The sequence below is a fragment of the Pelobates fuscus genome, chromosome 2 (genome assembly GCF_036172605.1).
Source record: "Pelobates fuscus isolate aPelFus1 chromosome 2, aPelFus1.pri, whole genome shotgun sequence".
Lineage (NCBI taxonomy): Eukaryota > Metazoa > Chordata > Amphibia > Anura > Pelobatidae > Pelobates > Pelobates fuscus.
In genome coordinates, this window is record NC_086318.1 from 37421310 (window position 1) to 37436446 (window position 15137).

Here is a 15137-nt window from a genome sequence, read left to right on the forward strand (position 1 = left end):
TAAATCATGTGATATAAATCTTCATATATGTTGTTTAATTTTGCCATTGTAAGTGATACCATCTTTTTTGTAAAAATGCATAGCCTTATATTGGATGTTTTTTATAGCCCCAACATTTTTAAAATTGTATTTTCATTATTTAATATGATTTGTAATATTGATATATGAAGATTTATATCGCATGATTTAAGATTGGATTTCACTATTTTGGATTTCACTATTTCTCTAGGATTCATTATTAGGGGGGGCACATGGTGGGCCAGGGACAAAAGTAGGGGGGGACATTTAACCCCGCCCTCGCTGCAGTTTGACCACGCCCCTGCCGCATGTTAAGCCCCACCCGGGATTATTAAAAAACAAACACATTTCCCTTGATACAGTGCCATAGTTGGCACTGTATCCATATACACAGTCCATATATACACACACACACATAGACATACAGAGACACACAGACTGATGAGTCCATACACACACACACACACACACAGACTGTTGAGTTCATACACACACAGACTGCTGAGTCCATACACACACACACACAGACAATCATATACACAGACTGCTGAGTCCATACACACACACACACAGACTACTGAGTCCACACACACACAGACTACTGAGTCCACACACGCACACACACACACACACAGACTACTGAGTCCACACACACACACACACAGACTGCTGAGTCCATACACACACACTGCTGATTCCTCGCACACACAGACTGCTGAATCCACACACACAGACACACAGACTGCTGAGTCCATACACACACACACACACACACACAGACTGCTGAGTTCACACACACACACACACACAGACTGCCGAGTCCATACACACACACAGACTGCTGAGTCCACACACACACACACAGACTGCTGAGTCCATACACACACACAGACTGCTGAGTCCACACACACACACACACACACACAGACTGCTGAGTCCATATACAGACACAGACACACACACACACACACACACACACACACACAGACTGCTGAGTCCATATACAGACACACACACACACACACACACACACACAGACTGCTGATTCCATATACAGACACAGACTGCTGAGTCCATACACACACAAGCTTCCTCACTAGCAGACAGACACACACACAAGATTTCAAGCCTACCTGTCACTGGATGATGTTTCTGGTGGGCCAGGGACAAAAGTAGGGGGGAACATTTAACCCCGCCCTCGCTGCAGTTTGACCACGCCCCTGCCGCATGTTAAGCCCCACCCGGGATTATTAAAAAACAAACACATTTCCCTTGATACAGTGCCATAGTTGGCCCTGTATCCATATACACAGTTCATATATATATACACACACACACATACAGAGACACACAGACTGTTGAGTCCATACACACACAGACTGCTGAGTCCATACACACACACTGCTGATTCCTCGCACACACAGACTGCTGAATCCACACACACAGACACACAGACTGCTGAGTCCATACACACACACACACACACACAGACTGCTGAGTTCACACACACACACACACAGACTGCCGAGTCCATACACACACACAGACTGCTGAGTCCACACACACACACACAGACTGCTGAGTCCATACACACACACAGACTGCTGAGTCCATACACACACACACACACACACACACACACAGACTGCTGAGTCCATACACACACACACTGCTGATTCCTCGCACACACAGACTGCTGAATCCACACACACAGACACACAGACTGCTGAGTCCATACACACACACACACACACACAGACTGCTGAGTTCACACACACACACACACACACACACAGACTGCTGAGTCCATACACACACACAGACTGCTGAGTCCACACACACAGACTGCTGAGTCCATACACACACAGACTGCTGAGTCCAAATACACACACACACACACACACACACACACACACACACACCTGAGTCCATATACAGACACAGACACACACACACACACACAGACTGCTGAGTCCATATACAGACACACACACACACACACACACACACACAGACTGCTGAGTCCATATACAGACACAGACTGCTGAGTCCATACACACACAAGCTTCCTCACTAGCAGACAGACACACACACAAGATTTCAAGCCTACCTGTCACTGGAGGATGTTTCTGGTGGTCAGGCAGCCATCTTCCATCCTTTCCAGCAGCAGCATTGGCTGCTGCTTAACGGCGGGGGCAGGGCTTAGGTGTGGGAGGTGGGGCTTCAATTGGGGGTGGGGCCTGTGCCGGGGAGCCTGTCAGTGCTCCTCTGTCCTGCATTCCCTCGCGGTATTGCGAGTAGGGGCAAAATTTACTAATACTAAGTAGTTTTTACTTAGTATTAGTAAATTTAGCTGAAAGACCAATTTAGGTCTTTCAGCCTTTTGGTAGATAACTCCCTAATACCGTGGGAAATTAGGGAGTTATCTACCAAGTGGCTACCAGAGAAGTCCCGAGGTGCCGAAGTCCTGAAATTCCGAAATGCCGAACTTCCGAAGTGTCGAAGTGCCAAAGTTGCCGAAGTCTTGAAGTGCCGAATTGCCGAAGTCCCGAATTGCGAAAATCCCGAATTTTGGAATGCCGAACCGAACCGGAAATTTTCCCCATGCACATGCACCAGAATGTGCCCACAGTAACAGATTTCACAAACAACACTTCCCGCACCTTATAAGCAAAACTAATAAGAATAATAAAGGGCCCTGGAGGGGGGCCCTCTAACAGACTCCCTCTCAGCATCCATTGGAGAGTCTGTTAGAAAAATATAAATTTTCACCTGTGTGTCTCTTAATCCCTGTTTTGTGTCTTATATGCCATCTTTTGAATGTCTTACCCCTCTAAGTGTATCTACCCCCCTTAGTTTACTTTACTTGCCCAGTTTCAAAGTCTTTATAGCCTGTACCAACTTTGCTGGGGTGATGAGTTCTTCTAGTGAGTCAGCTATGTCCTTGTCAAGAGACGTTGAGGTGTGTGTCGTTAAGTAGGATTGTATCGTGTCCCTTAGGCGATTTTGAGTCGCGGCTGTCTGAGGTTGCGGGAGGGATTAGAGATCTGAGTAATGTGTTCGTATCGCCTCTTGGATTTTGGTTGGTAAGTGGTGTAATATCCCTGTTTTGTCACAGATTTTATCTATGTATGTGGTTTGTTGGTGTTTAGCTAGCATTCTGTCAAACTTTGTGGTGCTGCGCAGCAGTCACAAAGATCCCAGTCCCACACTGCTCTCACTGGGGTGAACGCCGCGTTCCTGGATACCTCCAGCTGCAGTTCTCTCCACGGAACTGCAAACAGCTCTGCACTATCTGCAATATTGCTACATTTTCCTTGCAATCTCACGCCACCTACAGGCGTCCTTTGAAGTTAGAGGACCCTGTGGGTGTTAAACTTTATACTCACCTTTTAGTGATGTCATATTTGTTGGACGTCTTGCACAGGTAACACCCCTTTGTGTGTCCTGGTACAGGGTAATGATGGTGTCCAATAGTATTCTTTCTAGGCCTATATAAGTCCCCCCCTTGCTGGAATCATTGCCCTGTCATTGCTCTTGTTAGCCTGAGGGTGCATTTATTATTTTTTTGTTTTTTGTGTCACTGAGCTGGTTTTGTATTTTGACTATTCTGACTCTCTGTATTCCTTTGACCTTGGCTTGCACTCTCGTTCTTGTACCTCTGTATTCTCATATTCTCGTTCTTGTACCTCTGTATTCCTTGACCTAGGCATCCTTTTTACTACGATTCTTGCATTTTTAGGCATACGTTTGCATGGTTTTATAAGAAGTAGGTAGATTGTATTTCTGATTTTTCAATTAGGTAATTCAAACATACTATTATGTACGTTTGTTTCTGTTTATTTTTCAGACAGTTTGATACCCTCCAATAGCCACAGGTGGCATGGTAGTCAACTAAAATATAACTGGGTTGCCAATCCTTGTTATGCACCATAGCTACAGGGCACATTAATGTACTCTAATGGGGTGTGAATAGATCCATGGCACTACTTACTTTTATATGAGAAGATACTCTCTAATCACTATGTGTGTTAGTTGCCAGAGGAGCTAATACCTCTAGGTGTCCATGTATTGCAGCACCATATTGGTACTAACTCTAATGCTTGATAACCTTGCCTGCCAGTCATGAGCTCTGGCTTTAACTAGTAAGTTGAAGTTAGTTGTACCCATAACAGAGGAGTAGGTGCTCCTGATCTTAGGGCTGATGTATCCCAAATAATCATGTATATGAGAAGGCACTCAACAATTCCTTGTGTTCCAAAAATGCAGACTTTTAATAGAAACAAAAGAGCAGGTAGTGACAATGTTTAGACCTGTGCTGGCCTTTATCAAATCTTGACATCACAGGCCGAAATGTTGTCACTACCCCTTTGTTATTTCCATTATGCACTTTTGGAAAAAAAGGATTTGTTGACTGCCTGGATCTTCTATTCTTTATAAATGAGCTCTAACTCTAAGTTGAGTATTGCAGCTGAGATCAGGGGGGGTCTGGTCATTTCAAGGCAACTAGTAGTGTAATAAATCATGCCTACGGAGCTCACATATTCGATAAAACTATTGATCTATAACATAATAGACATCTGCTGGGCTGGTGTTACAGGCATGCTGTCTAACCTTTGTGCTACATTATGCAATATTTTACAGTTTGCTTGATTGTTTTACGACAATTTAATTATGTAAACTTAAGTTTCAATTACAAATATAAACATATTTTAAATCTGAATTACCTTAATCTATAATAACAATTAAAGAATACATATTGTTTACATAATAACTGAAGGATATGCAAAACACTTTTTATCCTCTTATGTACAGGACAAACATTGCTCAGACGAATTCGATTTTATTATGTTCCTTGTGTTGAATATCATTAAATGTTTTTTCACATTTTGCTATCGTATTTTACATGCTTATATAATTAATAATTTTTTTATTAATTCGTTTTTGTACTTCTACTTCCCCTTAATTTTATTATTTTGAAATTCTTTTGTATTTGAGCTATGGCAACTATTCATTTATGGTAACTGAAAAAACAATTCTTCTATTGACATCAATGGGAAAGTAGCAATTCAATAGCCCAAGCTATGTGTTTGTTTGAATGTGGGTCATAATGTTATAGTTATTTTATTAATTCAACTATATTCAAGGACATTTCAGTGCAATGGATTGTTGATACAAAACTCACAAAAAGTACAAGTGACTCATTATAATATTAAATGTATGCTTACTAATGCAAGGAGTCTTAATAACAAAATGGGGAAACTTGAGGCAATAGCATACACTAAACAATGTGACATAATAGGCATAAATGAAATATGGTGGGCAGTTAACCTAAATGGGTACACACCATTTAGGAAGGATAGAGAAAACAGGAAAGGTGGTGGTGTATGTTTGTATGTCAACCATGAGTTAAAGCCAAATCGTAAGCAAGAGGAAAATGTTTTATGGGTAAATGTCTGCTTGTGGTAAAAGAAGAGAAATTAGTTATTGGTTGGGATATGTTATATACCACTTAATGTTAATATTGATGAGGAACAACAGCTGTTTGAGCAAATTGAGAAAGCAGCAAATCTGGTTAAAACAAAAATTATTGGAGATTTTATTTACCTGGACATAAACTGGGGACAAGGGGACTAGTAGTTCAGCAAAGGGAATTAGGTTTTTTAATGTACATAAATTCTAAAAAAATAAGTGTAGGTACACTAAAAACTGGTATGGAGGTGTTAGTTAAAGAAGACCAGGAAAAGGCAGAAATTTTAAATAATTATTTCTCCGCTGTATATATTAAGGAAGAACCTATGGCAAGATATACAAATGATTGCTGCAAAAAAACTTGCAGAAAAATTTGCTAACTCAAGACTATTATATATAGTTGTACTAAACTTTCTCCACTCTTCCTTTTCAATTGAGTATTGAGTTTTATCAGATGCCCCTTAAAACAGATTTAAACGCACGCCAATTTGTTATGGGGGTTGTATCTTCAGGGTTTCCATAAAATAATAGTGAATTGTTTCTTTAATTTGTTTGATGTTTGATTTGTCATATAATAGATAATCATTTATATGCCAAGTAGGATGCTTCTTTTTTCCATTTTTTCTTTCAAATTCTATATAAGACAGTCATGGTCTGACCAAGTATTATTTTTTATTTCGATAATGTAGAGAAGAATATTGTGCAATATTGTATGTATGTCTGGTGTGTAACAATGATAGTTTTTCATTGTGTCTATATTATGTCTAAAAAACAACAAATAAAGAATTTAAAAAAAATACAAAATAAATGTGTGATCTGGGTCCATTTTATAAAATTCGCTTTTCAAAATAAGAAACACAGTGAAAAAAAATATCTTTGAAGTTTATATTGAACTAGAAAATTTAACATGCAGTAATGAAACTATTCCTTAAAAAAACATCTCAAATCAGATTGATGATCTTAAACAAAATATAAATTAAAAAATAATTATTGAAACTACTAAGAAGCTAGAAAGACTGAAATCTTTCCAATATTATAAGAGCAATAAAGCACGTTACAATGCTAACCAATAAACTAAAAAGATCCAAAAAGCAAAATCTATATCTAAAATAATTTAGCAAATGCAAACCATTGTGTTGAAATCTATTTACAAACAGATTGTGTCCTATTTACAAAGGACACAAGGTCATACGTTTAGACTGGAAGAAAGAAGATTTAGCAAAGGCAAAAAAAAAAGGATTGTTTACAGTAAGAACAATAAGGATATGGAATTTTCTACCTGAAGAAGTGGTTTTATCAGAATCCGTACAGATGTTTAAACAGCAACTAGATGCATACTTGCAGAAACAAAATATTTAAGGATATTATTTTTCAATGTACAGTAATAGCTTCTTGATCCAAGGATAAATCTGAATAACATTCTGGCGTCAAGAGGATTTTTTCTTCCTAGTGTGTTGCAAAATTGGAAGTGCTTCAAAGGGGTTTTATTTGCCTTTTGTTGGATCAACAGCAAAAAAGTAAATGTAAGGAAGGCTGAACTTGATGGACTCATGTCTCTTTTCAGCCTATTAATTTCTGATCTAAGAAGAAGATTCCTTAATGTTCTCTCTTTCCTATATGCCATTTGGCTACATTCTGGAATTCCATTACACATGGATAGGTATTTTTGAAAATTGGCCTATATTTTTTAATTTACTTAAAGATTTTTTGATTATTGGTCCCAAATTGTGTACTAAAGATAAACCTATTGATAATTTTTTTAGCCTTGGTGTACCTGTGTCGTTCCTATTCATTGATTTAACAAACTTCCAGGTGTTCTCCAAAACTTCCCTAGGGTACCTTCTATTCAAACATTCACATGTAATTTCCTTAATTCTCTTATCTCGTACATTTTTATCTAAAACTATTCGTTAAGTTTAATAAACTGACTCTTTGGGACTGACTGGAATGTATTTTCTGGGTGTACACTACCGAACAATACAATATTATTATGGTCTGTTTCTTCAACAAAAAGGTTAATCTTGAGACATCCTGAACTTCTATAGATATAGATATCCAAAAATTATATCTGATCATAACTGGACTTAAAGGAAAATTTAAGTCCAGCTACACAAGAATTAAAATACTCAACTTAGGATAATAATAAACTATCCTTGTGGCCACACCACAATTCCAAACAGAGTGCATGCTCTTTAAATAGTGGATTAGGATATATGTATTTTTTTTTTAAATTCTTTATTTTCTTTGTGCAATGATGAGACAGGCATGGTATCAGGCCACAATAATAAGATCTTGTGTGACATTCATATAAGAACAGTGGTAAGTTGGATTTCTGCACAGTATTTTATGTTAATTAATATTCATTATATTGGATGCATTTTCTTCAATCTAGCTGTGAGATTTAGGTTTATTTGCCACACAAGTCTTATCTCTAAGCAAGTCATTTAGTTGACAATAACATTTTTCTTTCCTTCTTCTTTAATATAGAGTCCCGTTTCCCCCCCCCCCCCCCCTGTTTTGGAGTGTACTCTCTTTTTGTTTGTACGTATTACATTTTAGGGTCCAAGCCCTCTGGTGGACCTGGTACCACCACACTGACCTCTATGTCTATGATTGGGTGTCATAGAAATGCCTGAACCCCTGAACCGATCTGGGTGATTTTTGGATATGTTGTTCATCCAGATCGGGACTATTAGTGGATGTGTGATTTTGTGGGGATATGTTGTATTTTGGGGTACTTTTTGGGGTTTGTAAAACGTATGTTTTTTTCTGCTTAGAGTTAACTGAGTTAGTCCATTAGCTACCCTAATTATATCACAGGCCGAGGGGATGAATAGCTGACAGTATGTGGGAGTGTTACAGTGTTAATTATTGTTCCCATTGGTTTATGTTCCTTGTGTCCCTGTTTTTCATCTGGTCCAGGGGATGTGCCTTGGCCTGAAAAATGGTATATATTACAAGCTGTGGCAATAAACCGTCAGTTCTAATTCACCCTCAATCTAGAGTCCTGTCTCTTATTGGGGGAATCTGCTACAAGGCATTGCTATGCTCTTCATACTCCCTTGAAGAATCACTAAGCTCTTATAAGAGCTTGTTCCTGTTCCTGCTTCACTCTCTGGGGAAAGAGAGGTTCATCCACTGGAACCTGGAGCTTTGTCATAGTTCCAGGGTGGGTAGGAGACGAGACGGCGAGACCCCAACCAAGCTGTGGCAGTTTGTGGTGTCTGCAGTGCTTATGGTGTCAAGTGGAGTGCTTGGAGCCCTCGGGAAGCACTAGGAGCATCCGTCAATGGAGGTACCCAGTTGGGGTGCCAGGTGATCCGTTACAGATTTTACTTTGCGGTTCAGTAGTTTCCGTTTTGGAGTTTTAAGTGCAAAATCAGGGAAATTGAAAATTGTTCAATGCCATGTGGTGAACAATGTGTGAAATTTAAAACAAATGGTTTTACTTTGTTCACTTCAGGCCATTCGGTATTTAGGGAACTGATTTTATGTTACATTCATTTGGTGCAATTAAAAAGTGCTAATTGAACGAATGGGTTTATCAGATATGAAAAAACTAACAAATTTCGCACGAAAACCAAGGAAAGAATGGACAAATTTAGGTTCTGAAGAAACAAAATTATTTTTTGTACAAATGCAATCATACGAAATGAAAATGTCTTAGGTGCCCAAGTCTCCTACGTATAACACCTCCTTGAACAGCTTTTTGCTGTCAATATTTTCAAAACACACAAACATACTCACAATCCCCACAAACTCAACACCACTAGCAATACAAATACATGCACAAAACCCCACATGCAGCCTCTCACATGCAATACCCCAAACAGCCCCACACACCACCAAACACACTCTTCCACAAGCAGCCCTGATACACAGCCAACATTCATAGGTTTAATACACAACACCACATGCTACTTGTGAACATATACAATATAATAGTTCATATGCACACAAATACAATGATACAAAGCAACTGCAGTATAAATAACACAAGCAGAATACAGCAACATGCACACCTCAATCAAAAAAAATAGGACCGGCATGCTACGGGACATCACAATCTTATTTCAGCACAGTGCTGCTAAATTGTTGCCTACCCTGCTCTAGACCATTTCTCTGCTGGTATTAAGGAAAAAATATCTCTGAGTAAACATGGTAACAAATATATACAGGACTGGGACAAACTGTTCTTTTAGCAAGTTAATTTACTGGACTGGGCAAATGACATGAGGATATCCATTGAGAATTAAAAAAAGATAATTGGGTCATTCCCAATATGAATAATAAATATGTGAAAGTCTCTGAATTATTTTTTTCATTAAACACAATAAAAGAAAAAGAGACCAAAAAATCTACCCTACTTGATCTTCGAATAGTGATTAACAAACAGGAGGACTGTGATATGAGGTAAAACTGGATTGGAGTTTGACTAAATAGAAAATGTATAATATTCAGTCATTTCACTGCTCAATTTGCTCCGACCACCTGGTGAAAATAATAAATCCTCTTAAAGTTCTTCTAGCACTGTGGTGCCCCTGTAGCTTGCCAATTTATCAATACGTATAGGTATGCTGGGACAGCCATAGCAGCCAGAATAAGACACAGTGAATTTCAAGTTTTTGGTCTTATTAGCCCAAAACTTCTCCAAGTCAACTATGAATTCAGCTATTGTATGATGTTTAGCATTGGTAACTTACAAGAAGACTTTAGATTGTCTGGAGACTAATTACCACAATATCCAGCCATATCCATTTAGGTAGCACAGGAGCATCCAAAGAGATACACTTACACTTTATTTTGTGTGCGCAATATCCAGAATTAAGAACTATTTCAACAGTCACATTTACTTTTTAAAGGGACACTATAGTCACCCAGACCACATAATCTCAACTATATGGATTGGGTGCAGTGGCCATGTTCATTTAACCTTCTTTGAAACTTCTTTTAACATACTTTTAATATTTTTTTTTTTTATTTTTTTTAGAAACTGCAATGTTTACATTAAAGGTTAATATCACCTCTGGTGGTTGTTATGCTGACAGTCACTATGGACATTTCCACTGCACTGACAAAAAAAAAACTCAGTCACATGATGTAGAAATCCCCATAGGAAGGAATTAATTCAATACTTTCCCATGAAGAAGTTTGAATGCACGTGTGGAGCTTGACACACCTGTGCTCCTCCATGGACCTTTGTGAAATAGGCCCAGCATCCTCCATGATATCACAGGAGGTAGAAAGGTCAGCAGCACAGAGGGAGACTTGGCACTAGAAAAAGATACGTTTGAATTTTTTTTTTTTTATAGCAAATCCCCCGTTTGTGCTTTATAGTACTTTTTGCCTATATAGATTTATGGATATGTACACTATGACATAATAATACAGATGACTTTTGGACTATCATCCAATTATTTTTATTAATAATAACTTATACCTATTCATATATTTAATAGTTTTCTGACTTTCTTTTGGAAATATTAAATTAACATGGAATATGCATTGAAAGGTCAATGAGATTTCCCTTGTATTAGAGAGGTCAAGCTTTTTTTTTTTTATAATATGAGGCTCATATAAATTTGAGGCTCAAATGAATTTTTTTAATGTATGTTTTGTATGTGAGTAAATTAGCATTTTTGGTTTTATACAAATATTTCAGATCCTGCGGAAATAAAGCTTTTCATTTCCAAGCTATTTTATTTCCAAGCTATTTTATAAAAGATAAATGAATAAGTGAAAAATAAAAATTGTATACATTTACACAATTTTACTGGTAATGTTTGTCTGCAAACCAATCTATACAAACACAGTGCCATGATGTATCTAAGTGCTACCTATGAACCCCTTGCTTTAAATAAATGTTATGCTAATATAAACAAAAAAAGGGTAAATCAGGCTGAATGTGTCAGTCTGCTGAAACAAGTTGGAAGCTAACCGCTAAAAATTAACACATTTACCAAAGGAAAGCAACTAGAACAAATGAAAAAACCCTAAAAACCAATGCAAACATATTGGCTGTCCCCAGAGCGACACTGTGTGGTGGGACACTTATTTTTCTGTGCGAGGGTATCCACATAATTATTAAAGATTATACATATGAACACATTACATTAAGATAAATAAAGCCCTATGCTTTATGTATTTGTTTTATCATTTACCCTTTGTTTTCTGTTTTTTTTCTTTTATATTTGTAGTGAAATAAGAGATGGAATCATGGTTCCTGATACTGTTAGCCTTTTGATTAGTGATTTCCGAAACTCACCAATTTCAAATCCCCATACACTATAAATTCATACTCTACAGTGTTCCCTCCTGACACATGCACATTAATTCTATTTCTAAACACCGACCACTAGTTCGTTTTTAGCCTGAAAAACACACAATTTAAAGTGTCACTGTCACTGTCTGAGAACTAAATTTGCATAATTTGCAAAACCCTATGATGGTGACATTGCCTCTGAGGGTCCAGTTGGTCAGGGGAGTAGGGAAAGGTGGAATTTACTTACCTGAACCCATCCCTCGCAGGCACCACCATCATGGTCTGGTGGGTCCACTTCTACTCCTTGTGCTTCAACAGCCAAGAGGTGATGTCACTGCCCGCTGGTTCCTCTATTGACAAGGTGAATTTCCCTGCAGCTGTCACTTCTTGAGACAAAGTCCCTACTTTGCCTCAGTATATATTTTGATTGGGATGGAATTTCAGTGAAAGATCTTTATGAAATACTAATTTGGCAGGGGTGGTGTGGCTTTAATACTTTTTTTGGGGGGTGGTGGGCTTTAATACTTTTTTTTTGTGGGGGTGGTGGGCTTTAATACTTTCATCACCAATTCCCTCTCCACGCCATCACACATGCTGCCTATTAAATTTTCACTCACATAAAGACATGAACAATATACTTTATACAGGTTCACTACACACACAAGCATAGCAATTTTGTATGCACTAAAATTTTAAAGACTTAAATTAATACATATGCGCAAGTTAACTGGCCTCACATTGCTAATTTTAAAAAATGGCCAGTCTTACTTAAAAGATAGTATTCCCCTAACCGCACCATGACATTTTCATTGTCCTCTTATTGTCCACCACGCCTAATGCACTGCAGAAGAACATGATTAAGCTGAATCTAAATAACTTCCTGTGCACTCAGCAGAATGAAGTACCTCAGGATGTCCTTCCCTGTGGCTAACCCATGACATGTCAGCTTGTTGTATTTGCAATTGGATTCTTCAAACTATATTGAAGATATTTATGCATGGATTAACCAGACTTCATAAAGTGCTGCTTGATTATAATTTTAAAAATGCACATTTTATTTACAAGAAATGAAACAGACAGAAATAGGAGAACACCTGCAGTGTGCAGTTTCCATTTGCAGAGTATAGAAGAGGCATTTTGTGACAAAGGAAAACACATACAAATGATGTTGTGTGATGATGTCTTTGTTTACTAATTAGTTTTATTACTCAATGCATTTGTTTATACAGTTATAACAAGAAGATTACTGAATTTCGTCATCACATATGCACGTAGCTTTGCAGATATCTTTAATAAAGGAGACGTCTTCATCAGTTTCATCGCACAAATCCTCAAATTCATTACAGTTGTCAAATTCATCATGATGTTCACAAGGATTAGCTATAGCAAACAAAAAAGAACAGCAAGTGAGAAGGATGTTCAGAATATTAAGCTTCATTTTAACAGGGGCTTTAAAAAAAGCAACATTTTATATTTGTTCTTATTATGGATGAGGAATCATCTTGAGAGTTTGTGCAATCAGGCATTGATTGCCTTTTTCTCATGGATAACGTTGAGCATTTACCATTTCGGTTGACCCATATCTCCAATTATTCAGTGTAGGAATGAACCTTGTAGCTTGGTGAAACGAGCTTCGGGGCACGACTATCGGAAATTACCGGCACTACTAAGTTCTGCTTGTGTGTCCTCGGACACTCTTTTGCCCTCTAGAGTCGACATATACCACTGGCTTGGGACTCAGGCGGTGATTACCCGCCAGTGACACACGCAGACTCTCTATTTCGACCAGGACACTAATTTCTAGTAGCGTTCACTGACAATATATCCTGATTTCTTATCCCCTCAGTCAGGGATTTATTAGCATCTGCATTCCTTATCTCTCTTTTCAACTACCTATCCTATACTGAGTGCCCAAGAAGGCACTATTCCTATCTCATTTCTATTAAGAATATTTAAACTTTTCTGACGAAATTGTTAATCAAATTGTAGGATCAGTTCCGGCTTTGAACTTTTCTGACGGAATTATCAATCAAACTGTAGTATCAGTTGCAGCTTATTACCTATCCTATATTGAGTGCCCAAGAAGGCACTGCTCCTATCTTATTTTAAGTAGGAATATTTAAACTTTTCTGACGAAATTATTAATCAAATTGTAGGATTAGTTGCAGCTCATTATTTTTCATTATTAATCAGACTGATGCAGGACCACCTTACACTAATGCAGTATGCAGATTTGATTTATATCTATCAAGAGACCACATATTGGATATATTAATTTGCTATTATCATTATCGATTGAGTTTACACTCTGATTAAAACAGAATCCCATTAAGATGAACCACATTGATACTTTGTATTATATATCTCTTTCTGACACATTGTTATGATTATTTCTAACGGTAGTGTGCAGATTTATCCTGTGGGAGTTTCTACATTGTATATTATTTTTTTATACATGGACATCTGTTTATCTAACGACATTGTGCAGCTCTACTTAGTGGGAACTATCCCATTTAGCCTATTAGGCAACTTATTTAGAGCATATTTCTAGTATTTATTATTTTTGACGATAGTCATTAATACCTATGTCGTTACATACGATTTTTTGATACATATACATGTGTTTACTTTACAACATTGTACAGCTCTAATTAGTGGGAATTATCCCATTTAGCCTATGTAGGCAATTTATTTAGAGCACATTTTCAGTATCTATTACTTCTGATGAAAGTCATTAAAACCTATGTCGCTACACACGATGTGTAACACAATGTGTATTAAACTCGTCTATTGATTTATACACAGTTTTATTTGATTATATGTTCCTCTATTATATTTTCTTTTTTTGTCATTTATTTTCCGTTTCTTTTTGCTTCTATATTGGACTGCCGCTATTGACCTTTGTCTAGTTAGGCAACCATTGCGGGGGCTTTTTTTTGGATAGGTGTCCCCTATCCTTTAATAAAGTATTCTTTAGATTTTCAATTATTAGCATTTACCCAATAAAGGCAGTGGGAACAGATTTACCCTTTTTCCTGTTTGTTAGGAATCATAACTAGTTTTCAAAATTTTCCATGAAATTAGAAGGGCTGAAGCAGCATTTTATCCAGCTATCCAACTTCCACTTCATGTTAGAGAATGCGAACATGTCAAGGCTTTACAATAAAAATTTTAGATTAACATGAGTTACAATTTTTTCTCTTGCAACTTGTATCCTAAGCTTTTTTGTATCCTGAAGCAGTCTAAACATAATGAAACCTTATCAATGCCTAATAACCCATAGGGATTAAATAGAAGGTACTAGCCCCAGTCGCATTCAAAAGATATTTTCGGCATGGTGCACAGACACTCTTTACTTTTCTTTTTATTGCACTATTTTAAGTGC

At 37.5% G+C, this 15137-nt stretch overlaps 1 protein-coding gene across 1 annotated transcript in view; it reads right to left on the minus strand.

Annotated features, from left to right (window-relative positions):
• Window positions 1-12859: 12859 nt before the first annotated feature.
• The window catches only part of LOC134585433 (serotriflin-like), an 83802-nt gene continuing 81524 nt past the window's right edge, over window positions 12860-15137 (minus strand). Inside the window, exon 8 of the mRNA XM_063440851.1 lies at window positions 12860-13132. Coding sequence (XP_063296921.1) covers window positions 12996-13132 — 137 coding nt within the window. The 3' untranslated portion in view covers window positions 12860-12995. The remainder of the gene's footprint in view (window positions 13133-15137) is intronic.